This window comes from Trifolium pratense, linkage group LG5 (assembly GCF_020283565.1).
Source record: "Trifolium pratense cultivar HEN17-A07 linkage group LG5, ARS_RC_1.1, whole genome shotgun sequence".
NCBI lineage: Eukaryota > Viridiplantae > Streptophyta > Magnoliopsida > Fabales > Fabaceae > Trifolium > Trifolium pratense.
The window spans coordinates 38,159,123-38,180,006 of record NC_060063.1 but is presented as its reverse complement, the minus strand read 5'-3'; the positions used below and the strand labels follow the sequence as shown (position 1 = coordinate 38,180,006).

Genomic DNA, 20,884 nt, shown 5'->3' with positions numbered 1-20,884 from the left:
AGTTCTTCATCATCTCCAAGTTCACCAATTTCAAGTTCATCATCTCCGAGCTCAACTCCAATAAAATTGAAAGACTTGAGTGATATTTATGCAAGGTGCAACTATTGTGTTGTGGAACAAGAAAATTTTGATGAAGCAATCAAAGAAGATGTTTGGAGGAATGCGATGCAAGAAGAAATAGATGCAATTGAGAAGAACAAAATATGGCAGCTAGTTGAAAAGCCAAATGACAAAGAAGCTATTGGAGTAAAGTGGGTGTACAAATTGAAACATAATCCTGATGGTTCAATCCAAAGAACCAAGGCTAGATTAGTAGTCAAAGGCTATGCACAACAACCTGGAATTGATTATAGTGAGACTTTTGCTCCGGTTGCACGATTGGACACTGTGAGAACAATCATTGCGTTAACAGCTCAAAAAGGTTGGAATTTGTACCAACTTGATGTGAAGTCAGCTTTCTTGAATGGAGAATTAAAGGAAGAGGTTTATGTGCAGCAACCTCAAGGCTTTGTGTCTAAAGGCCAAGAGGAAAAAGTTTACAGGTTGAAGAAAGCTCTCTATGGGTTGTAACAAGCCCCTAGAGCGTGGTATAGTGAAATTGACAGCTACTTCATTCAACAAGGATTTCAAAGAAGTCAAAGTGAACCTACCTTGTATGTGAAACATCAAGGTAAAGATGATATCCTTCTTGTTGCCCTTTATGTTGATGATTTGGTGTATACGGGTAACAACAAGAAAGCTCTCTATGGGTTGTAACAAGCTCCATATGTTGGACAAGATCAAGATTTTTTTCCTACAGGTGGTTGAAAGCGACGAGTAGTACTTTAGCTTTGAACTGCCATAGTTGGTGGTCTAGTCCTATGCTTTGTCTGGGCCTTGTATAGTTTCTTTTGGTTATTGTATTTCTTTGACTCTAGTGTAACTTTATCTGGTCGTTCTTGGCACGTCTTGTGCTAAGAAGACTTTTTGTTTATATATATCTCATTTTGGCTTGTTAAAAAAAAAACAAGAAAATGGTTGAAAATTTTAAAATAGAGATGATGAAGAAATATGAGATGAGTGATCTTGGCTTGCTGCATCATTTTCTTGGCATTGAGGTTTACCAAGATGAGTATGGAGTTTTTATTTGTCAAAAGAGGTATGCTGAATATATTTTGAAAAAGTTTGGCATGTATGGCTGCAAACCTGTTGATATTCCTTTAGTGGTGAATGAAAAATTAAAGAAGGAAGATGGTGGAAGATTAATAGATGCAAGCATGTATAGAAGTTTGGTTGGAAGCTTGTTTTATCTTACAGCTTCAAGGCCCGATTTAATGTTTGCTGCTAGTTTACTCTCAAGATTCATGAGCAAACCAAGTCATTTACATCTTGGTGCAGCAAAAAGAGTTCTAAGGTATGTCATGAGAACCATGGAGTATGGAATCAGATTTGAGAAGAATTCTAAATTTGAAGCTAAAGGCTACTGTGATAGTGATTGGGCTGGAAGTGTTGATGATATGAAGAGCACTTCAGGTTATGTATTCAAAGAAGCAAGATACTGTGGCGCAATCTTCAGCTGAAGCTGAGTATTTAGCAGCTGGTTTAGCTACACAACAATCACTTTGGTTGAGAAGAATATTGGAAGATATTGGAGAGAAGCAAGAGGGAAGTCTCCAGCTTCATTGTGACAACAAATCAGCTATTGTCATGGCAAAGAATCCTGTTTTTCATAGCCGGACCAGACACATTAACATAAAGCATCACTTCATTCGAAGTGTGATTGAAGAAGGAGATGTGCAGTTGATTTTCTGCAGTTCACAAGAGCAGCTTGCAGACATTTTTACTAAAGCACTACCAAGAGGAAGATTTCAGCAACTTAGAGAAGTAATGGGAGTTAAAGAGCAGCACATTAAGGGGGAGTATGTTAGTTAATGTGCTGATTTTATGTTAGTGGAATATGATAAGGTAGTGGAAATTATCTAGTGTAAGTGAAGAGTTACATTAGTAAATTGTCAATGTTATTAGTGGAAGAACTTAGTGCTTAGTAGAGTGTTTAATCATTGATTAAACACCTAGTAGTGGTGACTCTTTGATAGTTGTAACCATCACTACTCATGCTATATATATTCATGTGTATGAGATGCATTTGAAATAAGAAAAAATATATGAATATTCAGCTTAAAAAATACTATCCTCCAACAATATAGTTTATAATATATACTACCTCCAGAATACCACCAACATCCTTGAATCTAATGTTTCTAATGTCTCTAATGTTTCTTCTAACTTTGCTTGATATTGATTTGGATAAACTTTTAACTTATTCAATGCTATCATCTAAGTTCTTCATAAACACGTATAGCTAATAAGGAATTCCATTTCAATCCATCAAAAATACTTCCATTTCAATTAGAATTTAGTGATTGAAAGATTTGGTAATCACTACAGGAAAATAAGCACTTTGGGGCCATTAAGTCAAAAACCGTCACAATGTCTCTTTTTCAAAATATTGCAACTGTGTATGAGACAGTTTTGGCAACTGTCCAAGCTTTTGCCAAGTGAAATATTTTGGTGAAGGAAAATGCTATATCTCGCGAAAACCCTAATATTTTACAATGACTGAACATTGATGTTCACTTGTTTCAAGTTTTGCACTCAACTGCATCAAACAGATGAGTTGTTTGATGAAATGCTTCAAAGAGGCATGAAGCATTGAAGCCTACTCTTATGGCTCTTGAAGATGTAGTTGTAGGCTGACTATCCATGTTATCCCTGCATTGTGTTGCTGTAAGACATGGACATTCAAGGTTGGTTAAGTCCTGAGCAGTTAACGAGGCATTAGAAGCTAAAACATTGTTGTTGTATTGATGGGCATGAATGGAAGATCGAGATACTCGAAGGAGATTAATTCACAAGTTTGAGTAGCTTGGAAAGTGAAATGGTCTTCAATAGGTTAGGCGGCAAGACAAAACAAGATGGCAGGCACTAACATAAAAGGAAGAAATGGATGCCACACCCTTTGTGAAAAATTCGGGAATTTTTTTTCGCTGTATATAGCACTATAGCAAAGCTGTTTTTGTGAATATAGCTCTTCACTTTTTGTTATAAACAAAAAAAAAACCTCAAAATTATTTTCCAAATCTCTCCAATCAACGACAAATCACTCTCCAAATCATCATTCCAATCCCTAAATCCCCTTCATTGTTCCCATCAACGAAGCTTAATAGGTTTGTTTTGGTTATCTCTCGTTATGTAGCCGACAACTAGGCTTCTCTTTTACTACTCAGGTTCCCGCTGACACACCCTCCGCAGTTTAGACGTTCAGGTTTGTTTTCCATTCTTCCTCCGTCCCTTTCTTTGCAGTTTGATAATGAACATTTAATTTATTTTAGTTCCATTTGAGCAATGATTCCTTTATGTGTTAAGTAGGTAATAATGAAGTTTTGATTTTTATAAACCATAAGCACAAGGTAACTTAACCAAAACATATATCTCAACGACTATTCAACCAAACATAAAATTATGAAAGTTTCACAATTGATCAATAACTCAATAATTGAAATAAACTAAAATTATGAAAATGGATGGCAGTGATTTACTTCACCACCAAGTTCAGCAACAACCACTTTACTTCACCACCAAGTTTCACACTCTTTAGGCTCAATAACATTAATTGTCCCATCTGAAAGTGCAATTGCAAATTGACTGGGCTCATCTGGATTTGCTGTTACAACAAGAGGGTACACATTTCCGCTACAAAAAATAAATAAAAATTTAAGGATTAATATTCTGCAGAAAATAGGAAAATATCATTTAACAAAATTCAAAGCATGTGACAAAAAATGCAACACTTAGTAACAATAAACAAACATAGAATAATTTTGATACACTGTCAGTGTAAGACTTTTTATACCGTCAATCAATCACAAACCATAATATGTATGACTTTTAAATTAGATACAACGAAAGTCAATTTTTTTAAAGATTTAACAGTAATGATTGACTGACGGTATAAAAATCTCTACAATGTCGGTATGAATCGATTCAAGGAAAATATATTCATACAAATAGTTATCTTAATATAAGGAAACTAAATAAGTTTAAGCATATGAAATTGTTCAAAAACCTGGTTGATGGGGTCTGATATAGGTATGCAGATGGAGCAATACGGCATCTTAGTATGAGGCTGCCAGCATCAAATACTCCGATGTTTCCATCACTAAATGTTGCATAAATTTGTTCGAAATTTGACGAGTAGGTGGCAGACGATATGGCACAAGCTGACAACCCATCATCATCTTGTGGCAGCCACTGTTAAATACAAACATAAATATGTCAGTAATTCACTGATTAGGAACACAAAATATAGCTGAATCTTCCATAAATAAATTTCTATTTAAGAGAAAAGTACTATTAATTAATTTCTAGCCCTAGTGGGTTGGTACGGAGAATGTGCAAGAATAGATGCATACATGAATGATTGGTTTCATTCTTGAAGCATCATATATTACTAGCTGAGTCTCATGGCATGCCAGCAACAGCTCTTGATTACTGTGAAATTGAACTTTAGTCTCACTTAGAGCCGCATTTTCACCAGTTCGCATTTGGATTGATGCTGATTTATTCATAGACCACGTGTTCATGTTCCAAGAGATGAGCTACAAATACACACAAAAACATCAGGCACATATTATTTTTAATGATCAAACTATAATTCAAAATTGTAATCTATAAAAAAATAAATAGGAAATAGATTGAACTTCGATCATAATCAAAATCTGCTAAGACAGCGTTCCAGTTTTCATAGCGGATACATTAAAACCTGTTATGGTATAGCACTGCTATTTGACAAAACTGACTAATATTCTTACAGAAGTCAATGGTTAAACATACCTGAGCATCAGCGCCTGCAGTAACCATTATATTCTGTCGAAGCGAAAAAGCTATACTAGTAATGTACTTTTGGTGACCCTTCAATTCCGCTATAAGCTAAAAGGAAAAAAGGCTCAAATCAATATATGATCCTTGAAATTGTCTAAACTTATACTTTAAATCTCCTTAATTTCTAAATTAATTACCTCGCCGTGCCTAATACTGAAAATATGAATCACAGAATCTTCCCTTCCGATCGCAGCAATGTTATTGTCTTGAGGGATGAAAGCAATGCACGTTGCAGCCGGTGGAGGACTCATAAACTGATGCAATACCTGAAATTCAACAATAATTTGTCACAAACTCACAAATACCAAGATATGTAACATAATATATTTTCATAAAAATTGCTAGTTAGCTCACTTTATATGATGACACCATTTTGAACAATGAAACAATTCCTCCACATGCAGCTAAGCCATAGGTACCATTATTTGAAATGTCCAAGCAGGGAATGGCGTCCTTATTGTTCGGGACATCATTAGTCATAAAAATGCCCTTAGTCGGTGTCGAATGTTCAGGGTTAGCACTTGTCGTCGCCTTTAATTTAAACCATCACAACAAAACTCAGTGATGTTTTAGACATAACAAAGTACATCATGAATACATATGTAACAAAAATTGTCATAAAAAAATGCATTTATGCGCCGCGTATGTTGTATAGAATCACCTTTCCAGTATGATTGGATGGAGTAACGCTCCATTTCCACATCTTCAGAACCCCTTTTGAACCAAGAGCTAGAAGACCAGTTCCAGGTTTTGTGTATAGAAGACAAACCTTGGTAAAAGATAAAAAATTTATGATCATGAAATTATTGAAACTAAAAACAGAAATATATTAGTATTAAAGGAAAGCTAAGGTTGCAGAGGGAATACATTGTTACTGGGACCTATACTCTCCGGCATAGTAACTCTTCGACACTGAGTATGATGAACGATTTTGTTCACCTTCCAAGGTTTAGAAATTTCATTCAAATTTCTTCTGTTCTCAATGCTTCTATCTATAGCAATATCTGCTTCCCTCTAGAATAGATAAATAACAAAATTCATAAATTGTATGTTAGATTCATGCTAATATATTCAACATGTTCTACTTTATTGGTGAAGATGGTGAATCAAAGAAGAAACAAACCTTTGCATCATTTAGGCTTTTGAAACCATCAGCACTAGCAAGGATTTTGAAACCACCTTCTGTAGTAACTGCAAGCAGATTTCCTTCATTATTGAACTTCACGAGAGGTAGACTCTGATACAAGGCATAAGCCATGTCAAATAGTTTTCAAACCAATGAAAGTAATATTGAGAACTCATGCAACGCATGAGAAGGAAGTCATCGAAAAAGTATAGGCTAGTTACAATTAACAGTAATATATACTCACCGAAAGACCTCCACCAGCATCTGTACTTGTCAGAAGATTAATATTATCCATATCCCAAATCTTAATTTGGTTGTCTACACCAACGGCCAAAATCCGATTCTTTGTGGTGTCGAATTGCACATTACCCGCAAAGCTTTTCTTAAATCCGGAATATGTTCTTTTTATTGATCCCTCGCTATCATTCCACTCCACTAGAAACCAATCTCCTTTATTTGTTCCGCAAGAAAACAATCTAAACATCCAAAATGCAATTACAACTCACATAAGAATTTACAATGAGTTAAGCAAAAAAAGAAAAGTATAATCTTGATTATTCCTCATTTTCTTACCTAGTTCCATCAGCACTATAGAGCATTGCGGTGCAACAATTTCCAGGAGTGTCATATTCAACCCGAAAGTTCTTGTTATCAAAGACCCATGCCATGATTTTCCCATCAACCGAAGTTGAAAATAAATACTGCAAGAATTTGATGCCATCATAATAACTATGTCAAGCATTCACTACACTGTATTCGATGGTCATGTATATTGACAAATGAAAACCAAGATAATACTGGAAACAAATTATACAAAGTTACTGCATTAATGCAGTAATTGCTGTAGAACGTCTGACCAGAAATGAACGGTTAAAATCAAAACTGTGTGAAACTGTATTGAATAAATCATAGTCATCTGATCACTCTTTAATCGGCAAGATTGACTACCGTGTGAAACTGCGTGTGGCAGTTACAACAGACAATCCTGGTCCATCATAATGGTTTATCATGTTGTAATGATCACAAAATTCAAAATTAATCAAGAAGGATACTCAAAATCAAATAAAAAAATTCTACAATATTGTGAAGAGAGCTTGATAGAAGAATTTAACCTGGAGATTTTCCTTCGAGTGAGGAAGAACCGAATAAACTGGTGCTGCATGACCTTCAAAGGTAAAGATCTTATGACCCTTCAAATCCCATACCTGTATATATGGCTCTTAAAAATTTAATAATTAAATATACATTCAAATAGTTACAATCAATTATGGACTAAGAAACTTCTGTGTCACCTTTATTAACTTATCATCTCCACAAGTTACAATGCATAACTGATTTTTCGAAAACGAAAATCCAATATCATTAACACTACCATTATGAGCCTCAATCTGTAATAATGAAACATACACATTATCAATCAGGAATTCCAAAAAAGTAAATTGTATTAGATTCATAACAAAATTTGATGTGAACATACCTCCAAATACTTTTGTAGGCTCTTAGGAACATGATAGGAGGTATACAACTGAATCAAATGCTTTGAAAAAGCAACCCCTGAAAAGAAGAGAAATATAACGTAAACCCCTGCAATTGTGATCTGTAGAGGGCTGGAACCACTTGATGTCAGAACCGACTCTCTCGAACTAGATTAGGTGGTCCAATGGGCCGGATACTTGTGGTTAAAACCAAAGTACAAAGAAAAAAAAATGAATTATAACATATACCAAAAAATCTAGCATGTGGGCTCCATGTTACACGAGTGACAGATATCGGCGATTCTTTCAAATCCGCAGCCTGAGCCTGTACAAATGATAATGATGTTACTAAACTTCAGCATAACATAAAAGAGTATTATTTGGACAGACATATGCAATTATGCAGTTGAATGATTGAATAAAAACCTGAAATTCAGCCGAACAATTAGAAATATTCCATATTTCGAAAGACTTTAACATCAGCCTCTGTCTCAACCTTAGATCCCAAAGTGAAATTTCACCATTTGCATTTCCAACTGTTTCAATTTCAATGAATTTTCTAGGTCAGTAAATATACTTGGTTTCTGTTTAATACAAAACATGTTGCATTATTTAACATACCAGCTAGTATAGTATGGATGGAAGGATGAAACTCCATGCTTGTCACAGCTGATTGCTGACAGACATTCGACACAATAACTCGAGGAAGTTCGTGAAACAGCTGAGGCTCTTGTTGAGGTGTAACGGTACGTGCGGCAGGTGCAGCCTGTAAAGAGTTGCCAATATGGCAATGCTAATAAAACTTGCTAGAAAATTATAAAATAAACAGAAAAGATAGAATACATCACAAACTATTTTGCAAGTACCTCTTCAAAAGTTTGAGGTAACAGAAGCCGTCTTATTTCTTGATCACTGATCGGTGAATGAGTAATCGGTGTTCTTATTGTATGCCTCGGAATATTGGCTGCAAAAAATTGAATAATGCATGAGTTTGAAAAATAGCATTGACTACTTCTCTATTGATTTCGTCGAGAAAAGGGGCATATGCCTATCGGTGTAAACTAGTTTTACACTGACATCTAATGAGAATCCAATATTTTACAGTTTTTTTTAAGTTACAAAGTATGTTTATGTGGCAATATCAGGAATTCTTATTGGATGCCGGTGTAAAAATAAATTAGATCGGTAATGTATTTTCATTAAACTTTTATGGGAGAAAAACTGATCGAGATATATACCTAGATTTGAAGGACCAGGCAATGTGGAAGCTGTCAGCGCAGAAAGTGGTCGAGAAGATGAGGAAGGATTTCCATTCACCATCCATGCCGGTAGAGCATTAGCCTTAGGAGCTACAGGGGCTGATAGAAATGGCTGCACAAAATTAAGTAATAATAAGAGGAAATGCAACAATACAATATATATAAAGAATAGAAAATAACGATTTTATCAATGGACATGAAATAAATCGAAAACTTCCATACCGCAACTTCAAGAGATTGATGATTTGCAGCATTTGGCTGATCACAAGTATGATCAGTTAAAATCGTTGCAATGTCTGGACTTTGCTGCGGATTTTTACATAACACATGCTGCCAATTCAATCTGGATAGAGAACATTGAAAAAATTTAGTCAAGGAAAATATGATTAACGAAGCTAAAAATTATATAACATGTCATTAACTGAAAAAATATTAACTACATTATTTACCCATGATTTATTAGGTGTCGCAGCCGCGACTCACTCAATTTTGGAAGCTTAAGCTTATTATTGAGTCTGTTATTAACGTTAATCAACCTCTTAAGCTCAGTCATCAGTAGGATTCTAGCTGTTCTCACATCTTGATATTTTGACAGATATATATTCTCCCTGCATTTAAACCAAATCCATATTTAAAATGCAGTGAAATTTTAATATCTCTATCTCTTCAATCCATAGTCAAAAACATTATACCCAAAAAAAAATTAAAAGCAAAGATTTACCTAAGATTGTCAAGGGTTATGAGATTTGTTAATTGCTTGTACAATGCTTGATCATATGTTGAAAAGATTTTCAAATCATTCACCAGAATTTCAATAGCCCTTGTTTTGTCATTACTGAGCAAAATTGAGAAAAACAATAGAAACCAAGAAATATTTTAATACAATTGGCGAATGGTTTTCTGCCTCTGACACTCTACGAGAACTGTTTTTTTACATCCCAAAATTAAGGTGTTGCGGTAAGCTTAAAATGTTGTAGTGCAAGTACTGAAATACAAGGATAAGGAGTATAACTAATCTAATGTGTAAGACACAAGCAGTAATTATGAAAACTATAATTATAACAAAAATAATTGTAATAATGAAAAATATAATTAAGGAGTTAAATAGATTTTTGCAATCGGAATCTGGGCCATGATATAATAGTTTTTAATGTTGCAAAATTTGCTATGTGACATTGACTCAAAAAATATTTGAGACTGCAATTCTTCAATAATATCAAAGATTTTGACCTCAATCATTAATATGACTATTTTTATTACATTCATTCATTTAATGTGTGGTACTAATTGTAATTTTTTTTTTGACAAAAGTAATTATTATTATTATTATTATTATTATTATTATTATTATTATTATTATTATTATTATTATTATTATTATTATTATTATTATTATTGTTTTGGGTGATTATTCATTTTAATTTTTTTTGTTCATTTTATTATTTTGTGTATTTTATTATTTATTTTTTCAAAATAGTTATTGTTTTTGCTAATAATCTTTTGTCCAATTTATGTGTATATAAGGAGTTGGTCGATTGTTAGGACTACTTCCTAATGTTAGTATAAAAAATTTAGATAAAATAAAATTACTAATGGTTGGTATGCCCTCATGATTTTTATCATATTCGATTTTGAGTATGAGTTAAGTTGGTTTATCGTTGCTCTAATAAGTTTCAAATTAATATAAATGACAAATTCGATTATGAAATAGTTTATCCAACTCAGAATCCTTCAATGAAATTTATAATATATAAAAAAAAAACTTATGTTTCAATATCAATTGTTTTCCATGGTCAATTATACGTTGTCATTTCCAGAGTTATTTTAAAGAATGAGTTAAAGATATTGCTAATCAATGTTAACGAAGAAGATACCAAAGTAACTTCAAATGTGATGTATAAATAAGTTTTTTAAATGTATAAACACATATTTAATATCTACTCCCTCCATCCTTAATTATAAGCAAAAGTCAACTTTTTAGATTCATTGAAAAACTAATGTATTTGACCTATATTATAGACTAGATACATCCATTATTGAATGAATCTCAAAACTAAAATTTTGCTTATAAATCAGGATAGAGGGAGTATATCACATTTAGATAACTTCTATTGTTACTATTATTTTGATAATACCTATTGTTTTAATTTTAAATTTACTACTTATACAAATGATTTTTTGACGTTGTAGTATAAAATAGTGCATAAGACATGTGAGGTAAGCGTCTAGTAAATATAAAGAATACTACCTATCCAACGCCTCATAATATTTCTGCTTCCTTATTTCATAAATCATTTTCATAGAGTAACCATTATCATTGATATTCGTAAAACTAGCGAGATACTTCTCACACTCTTCCCATTCTCCGGCAAGAACTTGCTTTTCAAAATATTTCAGATTGAAGTAGATACCCGTTTCTTGCTCCATCCTATACAAAAAATAAAAACACATTTTTTTTTTCAATTTAAATTTACCATTCAAGTTAATTACTCGGCATCTAAAAAAACAAAAAAACTTTTAAAACAATAAATAAAAGATCTTTACTTGTGCAATGTCTCCCTCAAATTCTCTTCATCAAGAAATTGAAGAACGAGCACCATCATTTCCTGGTTCAAAGACAAAAATGCCATTTTTCTCGCTCCAAAGTGATGAGAATCAAAACACCTTCACAAGAAAAAGAAAATGATCAAATTTTTTAAATCACAAAGTTGAAAAATGTGATCTTTTATTTAGTGAATTTTTTTTTTGTGCTTGTATGAAAATGAAAGAGGAAAACGACAACGTTTTTGCCTCTGTAAAGAAAAAGAAAAAAACCTGACACTAACAGAGAGTGAACTTCGCGTTTTTCTAGATATGTTTGTAGGTTGTCTTTCATATCAGCGTACTTATTTATACATAAGTAACTTTGTTTATCATACTAGAAAAGGAATAAAAAAAAATAAGGAAATCTCATAGAAAAAGGAAAAACGGATAAAAAAATATTTTAATATCAATATTTTTTTTATGGGTCAGAATTTAATATTAATATTTTGTATCTTTTATTTATGGGATTGAGAGCAAGTGGTATGATAAGAGAAATAAATAATACTCTCTCCGGTCTTTAATATAAAAAAAAGTTAACTTTTTACATACATGTAATGATCGATGTATTTTGACTAAAAAATAGACCAAATACATTTAACATTTTATGAATCTAGAAAACAAACTCTCTTATATTAAGGACTAGAGGGAATATGTATCTAGACACTTTCTTATCTTTTTTTTAGGCATGTATCTATCTCAAAATCTAATCTATATATTATGGTAAATTACGTTAAAAGAAGAAAAAAACTATTATGGTAAATGCTTTTCTCCCTTCTTTATATATAAAATTACTTAAAAAAATATTTAAAAAAATACTTTTATTATTTTGACAAATCAAAATAAAAAAAACTTTTCTTTTGAAAAATCAATATAAAAAATAACTTAATGCATAAGGTACTAAAAAATAATAATTTAAGAAAAATACAAAAAAAAATGTATTACTTTTACAATTATTTCTATTAAAAGTGTTAGAGAGACTATTATAAAAAAAAAAGTTTTAGAAATTCATGTCACTCACTATTTTAAAGTAAATATTATTGGTCTTAAATTCGAGTCCCGCTAGTATTTTTGAAAGAAAATAATGTAAATAATTTTGAAAGTGTTCTATATGTCGATTTGTATGTGCATTCCCCTTCTAATTGCTTTTCTCATAAAAATAAATAATTAATATATATCATAATTTATTCATTTACTAAATCTGTATTATAATATATATATATATATATATATATATATATATATATATATATATATATATATATATATATATATATATATATCTGTGTGTGTGTGTAAAGCATTGCATATGGTATAGGTTATAAAATAGTACCCTAATAAATTAAAGGGTTCCATATAATTTTTTTTTTATACACCATATAATTATTTCCATTAATATGTAAATAATATTGTTCTGGTAAAAACTCAAAGGGGGTTGTATTATTGATTAAATGGTGTGATTACACTTGGTTCAATCCCAACAACCCTGGGAGTTTTTTCAGTCAGAAAAAGGATCCCTTTACAAATGAAAGCATGGAGCTATTTATAGAGACTCTAGTCTTCTTCTCCAAGTAAGGATTCCTAGAAATCCGGTCTACAGCGCCTTCTTCGGTGACACAGCGTGAAAATAGGGGTAAAGACCTTGGTCTCCAAGCTATGGCGGTTGCGGGAGGTGTTGGAGTAAGCCCTAAAAGCCAATCTATTTTGATAGAATCGTCTTTTGTATGATGACTTTGATTTATATATTTAATATATATAATAAGGCATTTCTTTATTATGTTTGTTTCAAACTAATAAAGTCCCTAGAATAGCTAGTCTAATTAATGGAACATTAAGTGTGACTTAATAGTGAGACTCCATTAAACATAATGACACTATTCTTAAAGTATCCATAGTCAAGTTTTACTGTGATGTGGGATAACAGTAAAACATAGAGACTATTATGTGAGTAGACCGATGACTTCATCTCACGAGTCATGAATATGAGATATCAAGTCTTCACATAGATATAAATATTAGGAGTAATATTTATATTGGATTGACCCGCCATGAGAATGCTACATTGTATGTTATGAAAAGTGTCATAAGTTATTCTCATAGTGATAATGGTGTATACCACCCTTCGACCTGAAACCACTATGGACCCTAGATGTGGAGTAGAATACTTAGTTGTCGTTCAAACATTGTCCGTAACAGGATGACTATAAAGTCAGTTGATGGGTACTCTACAAATCATGCTGAGGGACATGAGTGACCTAGATGGAATTTGCCCCTCTTACATAACAGGAGCAATATCTGTAGGTCTCTTGATGGAATATAACTGATAAAATGCGTGGCCACGCCGAACTAAGTCAATATGAGATATTGAGCTTATTCGTTGTTTAGTATATTCTGGGATCAAGAAATAAAATATTGAACCATACAAGGGTGACACGATCTATGCCTTGTGGTCAATATAGATATAAGGGCAAAGGGGTAATTATACATAAGATCGTTATCATAGAAAGGTTTCGTCAGATCACATGACATTCTCGTCACTTGGGTAGCAGTGATGTGTTGCTAGATACCGCTCACTGTTTATAATATTAAATATGTGATTTAATATTATTGCCAACGTTACGAGAACCTATAGGGTCACACACAAAGAACAGATAGATGAGAGAAATAAATAAGTAAGACTTATTTATAAAATAATAAGTAGGACTTATTAGTAATTAAATAATTAAGTATGACTTATTATTTAATTTATGAAAATAGAGAAATACGGTCCACCGTAAGGTACGGTGCAGTGCTTGGTTTGATGACCACACAAGTGGTTCTATAAATAGAACCCTTGTGATGAAGTTTTGTAAGCTTAACCTAATTTACAAAGTGAAACCTAGCCGCCGCTCTCTAAAAACCCCGTTCTCTCTGACTCTCTCGTGGAATTGGCTAGCACCGATCATCGGAGAAATTCTGTTCGTGTGGACTGAGTAGATGCATCGCTACTTTGCTTTGCTCGTGATCGAAACTATTTCCATACTTTGTGAGGTAACAATTCTATCACTGATTCATTCTAAGTTCGTAATGATCCAAGGAAAGGAAATCGTTTTTTTTTTTTTAAATTCCGCTGCCTCTGATATATTGATTTCCCTTCAGTGGTATCAGAGCCAATTACGAAACCTTGAATCGGATTGTTTTGTTTACTGTTTAAATTGTTTAAACATGTTTATGATTAAATTGCGATTCTGTTTAAACTGTTTAAATCGCGATTCTGTTTAAAATTGTTTAAAACGCGATTTGTTTAAATTGTTTAAAACGCGATTCTGTTTAAATTGTTTAATCGCAATTGCAATTCTGTTTAAATCGTTTAAACATAATACTGTTTAAATCGCTATTCTGTTTAAATTGTTTAAAACGCGATTTGTTTATATTGTTTAATTGCAATTCTGTTTAAACATGTTTCTGTTTAGAACTACTTCTGTTTAAACAATTTGTTTAAACATTTTTGAATCAATTAAATAATAAAGGGAATTAAAATCGACATCGCAACAACTTTAAACCTTAAGCAATAATAGTATATGTGATATACTGTTTTTTATCATAAAATAATTAAGTCAGATGATATTTGTTTATTTGATAATTGATATTTGAAACTTCGGAAGCGTATCTGGTGAAGTACTTCGGAACCGTATCTGGTGAAGTGCTTCGGAACCGAATCTGGTAAAGTTTTAAAATATTCGATCATCATATAGAATAAAAATCAGAGTACTTGATTTGGTATGATCATGTTATTGCAATTAGGATTCATAACGGCGCATGTGTTGTGCCATTATAATTAGGGTTTGCAAAACGTATCAAATGTTGATGCATAAATTAGATGGTAACTCAAAGTGATTTTGACAAATATATTTAATTTTGAAATTGTTTCAAAATTTTAGAAATATCTTTTGAAATTGTTTTAAAAGATAATATTATCAATTTTTTGCAAATATATATTATTCAAAAGGGTTTTGAATAAATAAATTACCATATTTGATAATTAGAGAATTGTCAAAGATTTGATTTAAAATATTTGATTTAGAATTACAAGATTTGAATCAAATTTAATTAATTGGGTTTTTCAAAGCGATTATGAATCAAAATGTTTGATTCTGTTTTTAAAATTAATTATTTGAATTATTTAAAGTTTATTCAAAAGGAGTTTTGATTAATTAAATTACCATATTTGATGATTATAGAATCATTAAAGATTTGATTCAAAATATTTAATTTAGAATTAAAAGATTTGAATCAAATAAAATTGATTTGGTACTTTTAAAGCGATGATGAATCAAAAGGTTTGATTCTGATTTAAATTAATTCAAAAGTGTTTTGATTAATTGTTAAAGATTTGATTTAAAAGTTTAGCATAAATTTAGCATAATTTTATTTTTATGAATCAAAAGATTTGATTGTAGATTAAAAGATTTGAATCAGTTTTACTTTTATTTGATATATATCCATGTGATGCGATATTATTTTGAAATAATATTAGTTTGTTATGCCAATAAAACAGAAAGAATAATTTTTTTTTTTTTTTGGCGCTAGTTTGTTAAGATACGTTGTTATTGGCATAACAATGTAATATTAATTTAATAATAATAGTAATAATAAGATGTTATTATTACTTATTTATTTATTTATTAAATATATGGTATATGGTTATGACCTTAGATATTTGGTGCGTTAATTTATACGGCCTGCGTGTCGTGGTTTATTTTAAAATACGGTCTGCGTGTCGTGCATTTTATTTATTTATTTATTTAGTTACTTAAATAATGTAATTGCTCGAGTTCAAAAGAGACAACGCCAAATGATGATACCGATGGAGAAGCTTGAGAAGTTTGCTCGAGGGTCAAAGAATTGTAATAAAGTAGTTTATTTAATTCTTGTGCGTTAGGAGGTCATAACCATACTACCTAGTCTATTTTATTTTATGTATGTGATGCATGAGATGTATGTTTTAATTATATTTGCCATGTATGTTTTATATAATTATTAAACGCATATTTACATGAATGTCATGTAAAGTGAAACGCGTGTATAAGATACACATGTCGGTGAGATCAAATTTAATTAAAAAATCCTTCAAGTACTCATAAAGACTAATATTGAAGATGTAGGTTTTGCCAACGCAAGGTGCATTTTCTATACTAGTAAGATGTGTCTATATTAAGTTTTATGCTTTCCAAAGAATAGCACCCTTCAAGATCAATATCGATTAATGTAGGTTTTGCCAACGTAAAGTGCATTGTCAATATTGATAAGTTGCGGTGAGATAACCAGTTTATCCGATTGCTATTTATTGGGTTTAACTTAACTAAAGAAAAATATAATATGATTATATGACTTTAGAAGCAAATGTTGGGTTATTCCATATGATGGATTAAAATAAGTGTTATTCACCCAACGGAAAGGATATGAGAGTTGTATGAGATACAATTGGAAACAGTTTCCTACCTAAATAACTACGTTTTGTGTAATCAGCCCAACGCTGACTTAAAACAAAGTGAAATATGGATCTCATTCTCACTAGAAAATTTTCAACGGGATTTTCCGAATCAAATGTCGAGGGTCATTTGTTTTGAGTAAAATAGTGGGAGCATATTTAATTAAAGACCTAGTTAAATATGTTTTAATCATGATACAAATATTCTTATCTTCATAATTAGATATATTTGGCATATAGTTTATATTTTACTAAAGGTCCTTACGAAGGACATAAGGTTCAGAAAAGAGTTTCTGAATTGGTACATATATTGAGAATTGTTCTCAAATACGAGAAAAACTACTAATAGTTTTGAAAGAGTCAAAATGGAAGAAAGAAGTAAGACTTCTTCATACATCTTGTTATAGAAAGTTAAATTATGTACTTTACATCTAAGGTATATGATACTAGATGCAAATTTCATATTTGTTGAAATATGAAATTGTTTTAAAGAAGTAAAAATTTGACTATAGATAAAGTCAACTTACGTTTAGAATGAAATAGTTTCATTGATCGTATAAGTTGAGTTTGACATGGAACCAAATAATTGTTATTAAGTTTCATTTAATAATAGAAGCATTGAGCCTAAACCTTGTATTGACAAGAAAAGGACTACTTGTTTCATTTCTCTTACTTCATTTACATTGCTAATAAGTTTAATAGATGTGAATATGTGTATTTGACACAAACTATGATTCTTTGAATTTGTTCAAAGAATTCATGAATGAATGAAGTAAAGGAAATTTTGAAAAGTATTTAGACCATACGAACATGTCGTGATGGTAAATGCTTAAATAAGAAGTATAATAATAACTATTTATATTACATCATGTTTGACATGTTTACATATAAGATAGTTCATTTATATCTCTTACGACTCTTTTTGAAAAATTATTTTAATTACAGTTATTCTTTACCCACAACAAGTTCCAATAAATCAAATCATAAAGACACCATATTCGATATGGAGGTAAGAGTACCTTATTTGACTTTATGATAGTTTGAGATTGTAAGGTTTATTAGATAAACTTAATCCCGAATTGAATGAGTGTGTATTTGTGGAAGTACCTAAGGGATACTAATTTTACGACACTCTCTAGGATAAAAGTTGTTTTATTACATGAACTGAAATATTTCTTTAGAAGAAATATGTTTCTAAAAGAGACAGTGGGAGTGACGTAAAACTTGAGTAAATTCAAGTAACACAAAACACATATCCTTTCAAAATTGGAACACGAATCAATTCCACAAGGTTGTTGTTGGACTGCCGGTTCGAGTAGCACAAGAACTAGATGAGTCTAATATGTCCTATCAAAAGTTGAAGGACATGGCCTCACCATAACACTTCTGGCGGATAGATAACGAGGTTCTATTCCTTAATTGGAATGACATTACATATGTATTTGACATATGGATAGGGTTTTGTTAATCTAAAGGATGCTAGAAAAGTATATAAATTACAAAATTCATTTGTGAACTTGTTCAAATTTCTCAAAGTTGAATTATCAATTTTATTGATCAAGTTTTATGAAAACAAAGATTAATAAAGGAAATCTTGTGCACACAAGAAAGTCAGTGGGAGTATTTAAATTAATCTGGTATTGTATGTGGATGACGTACTGATCATCAAGACAATTTTCATACACTACACATGTAAGACATGATTAGGTAATTGTTTCTTGATGAAATACTTAGGTGAGACTTCCTAAAAGTTAGGAATCAAGATCTATAGAGATAGATTGTTGACATATATCAACCTTAGCCTATGTACAAATTTGATGAAGTGTACAGACACCTCATGTGCTTAATTTTATTGAAATTATTGCATACACCACATGATGTATTTTTGTCTCAAAGACAATATCCAACCTCATTGGATGAGAAAGGGATGCATGAGAAGTATCCAAATGCTTTGGCAATTGGATTGATCATGTATATCATGATATGTACTAGACCAGATGTACTATATGCTATTAGTATAAACAATATGTACCAATTATTTCTAGTGATTGTCATTAGATCACCATCAAGAATATCCATGGATATCTTAAAATCACTAAGGATGACTTCTTGATCGGATCTGGAAATGATCATTGTAAATGAGTTACAATGATATTGATTATCCAAAACCGAAGAACAGTATACCCAGATTGTAGTCTGGAATAAACTTTATGCTCGGATGTCAAATCTATAAGCTTACAAGCTTCAGAAGATTGATATATCTATTACAAAGGTCAAATATATGATTTGAATCGTTTGTCTCATAAGATGAGGCAGAAAATTGTTTTCCTTACATTGCAGATTCCCTTGACCTCATTAAAGATGGTAATGGTTTAATCTTGCAAGCAACGGAAAACCAGATCACACCAACGATTCAAATACAAGTTTTGACACTTGATTTTTTTATAGAAGATCAAAAGTGTAAATTGGAAGATGTAATGGGTACCAACATAAGAAAGAGTTTCTTATCCACTAATAGAAAATCTTGCATAGAAGATGCTTGATGATGACGCTAGTCCAATAGATGTTGAGTTAATATCTGATTGGCATTAGTGCTAGTGGGAGATTGTTGGAGTAAGCCCTAAAAGCCAATCTATTTTGATAGAATCGTCTTTTGTATGATGACTTTGATTTATATATTTAATATATATAATAAGGCATTTCTTTATTATGTTTGTTTCAAACTAATAAAGTCCCTAGAATAGCTTGTCTAATTAATGGAACATTAAGTGTGACTTAATAGTGAGACTCCATTAAACATAATGACACTATTCTTAAAGTATCCATAGTCAAGTTTTACTGTGATGTGGGATAACAGTAAAACATAGAGACTATTATGTGAGTAGACCGATGACTTCATCTCACGAGTCATGGATATGAGATATCAAGTCTTCACATAGATATAAATATTAGGAGTAATATTTATATTGGATTGACCCGCCATGAGAATGCTACATTGTATGTTATGAAAAGTGTCATAAGTTATTCTCATAGTGATAATGGTGTATACCACCCTTCGACCTGAAACCACTATGGACCCTAGATGTGGAGTAGAATACTTAGTTGCCGTTCAAACATTGTCCGTAACAGGATGACTATAAAGTCGGTTGATGGGTACTCTACAAATCATGCTGAGGGACATGAGTGACCTAGATGGAATTTGCCCCTCTTACATAACAGGAGCAATATCTGTAGGTCTCTTGATGGAATATAACTGATAAAATGCGTGGCCACGCCGAACTAAGTCAATATGAGATATTGAGCTTATTCGTTGTTTAGTATATTCTGGGATCAAGAAATAAAATATTGAACCATACAAGGGTGACACGATCTATGCCTTGTGGTCAATATAGATATAAGGGCAAAGGGGTAATTATACATAAGATCGTTATCATAGAAAGGTTTCGTCAGATCACATGACATTCTCGTCACTTGGGTAGCAGTGATGTGTTGCTAGATACCGCTCACTGTTTATAATATTAAATATGTGATTTAATATTATTGCCAACGTTACGAGAACCTATAGGGTCACACACAAAGAACAGATAGATGAGAGAAATAAATAAGTAAGACTTATTTATAAAATAATAAGTAGGACTTATTAGTAATTAAATAATTAAGTATGACTTATTATTTAATTTATGAAAATAGAGAAATACGGTCCACCGTAAGGTACGGTGCAGTGCTTGGTTTGATGACCACACAAGTGGTTCTATAAATAGAACCCTTGTGATGAAGTTTTGTAAGCTTAACCTAATTTACAAAGTGAAACCTAGCCGCCGCTCTCTAAAAACCCCGTTCTCTCTGACTCTCTCGTGGAATTGGCTAGCACCGATCATCGGAGAAATTCTGTTCGTGTGGACTGAGTAGATGCATCGCTACTTTGCTTTGCTCGTGATCGAAACTATTTCCATACTTTGTGAGGTAACAATTCTATCACTGATTCATTCTAAGTTCGTAATGATCCAAGGAAAGGAAATCGTTTTTTTTTTTTTAAAATTCCGCTGCCTCTGAT

The 20,884-nt window shown here is 31.7% G+C and overlaps 1 protein-coding gene across 1 annotated transcript; it reads right to left on the bottom strand.

Annotated features, from left to right (window-relative positions):
• Nucleotides 1-2,490: 2,490 nt before the first annotated feature.
• Nucleotides 2,491-11,410, bottom strand: LOC123886596 (topless-related protein 2-like). Its single transcript, XM_045935901.1, has 24 exons — nucleotides 11,325-11,410; nucleotides 11,029-11,208; nucleotides 9,502-9,615; nucleotides 9,230-9,388; nucleotides 9,003-9,123; nucleotides 8,760-8,892; nucleotides 8,388-8,485; nucleotides 8,143-8,287; nucleotides 7,948-8,057; nucleotides 7,771-7,846; nucleotides 7,524-7,600; nucleotides 7,339-7,434; nucleotides 7,159-7,251; nucleotides 6,620-6,747; nucleotides 6,291-6,522; nucleotides 6,044-6,157; nucleotides 5,788-5,934; nucleotides 5,582-5,689; nucleotides 5,275-5,451; nucleotides 5,058-5,186; nucleotides 4,873-4,968; nucleotides 4,452-4,637; nucleotides 4,106-4,290; nucleotides 2,491-3,732 (listed from the first exon to the last, which is right to left on the bottom strand). The coding sequence occupies exons 1-24, from the start codon at nucleotides 11,408-11,410 to the stop codon at nucleotides 3,612-3,614; spliced, it is 3,111 nt and encodes a 1,036-aa protein (XP_045791857.1). The 3' UTR covers nucleotides 2,491-3,611.
• Nucleotides 11,411-20,884: the final 9,474 nt, after the last annotated feature.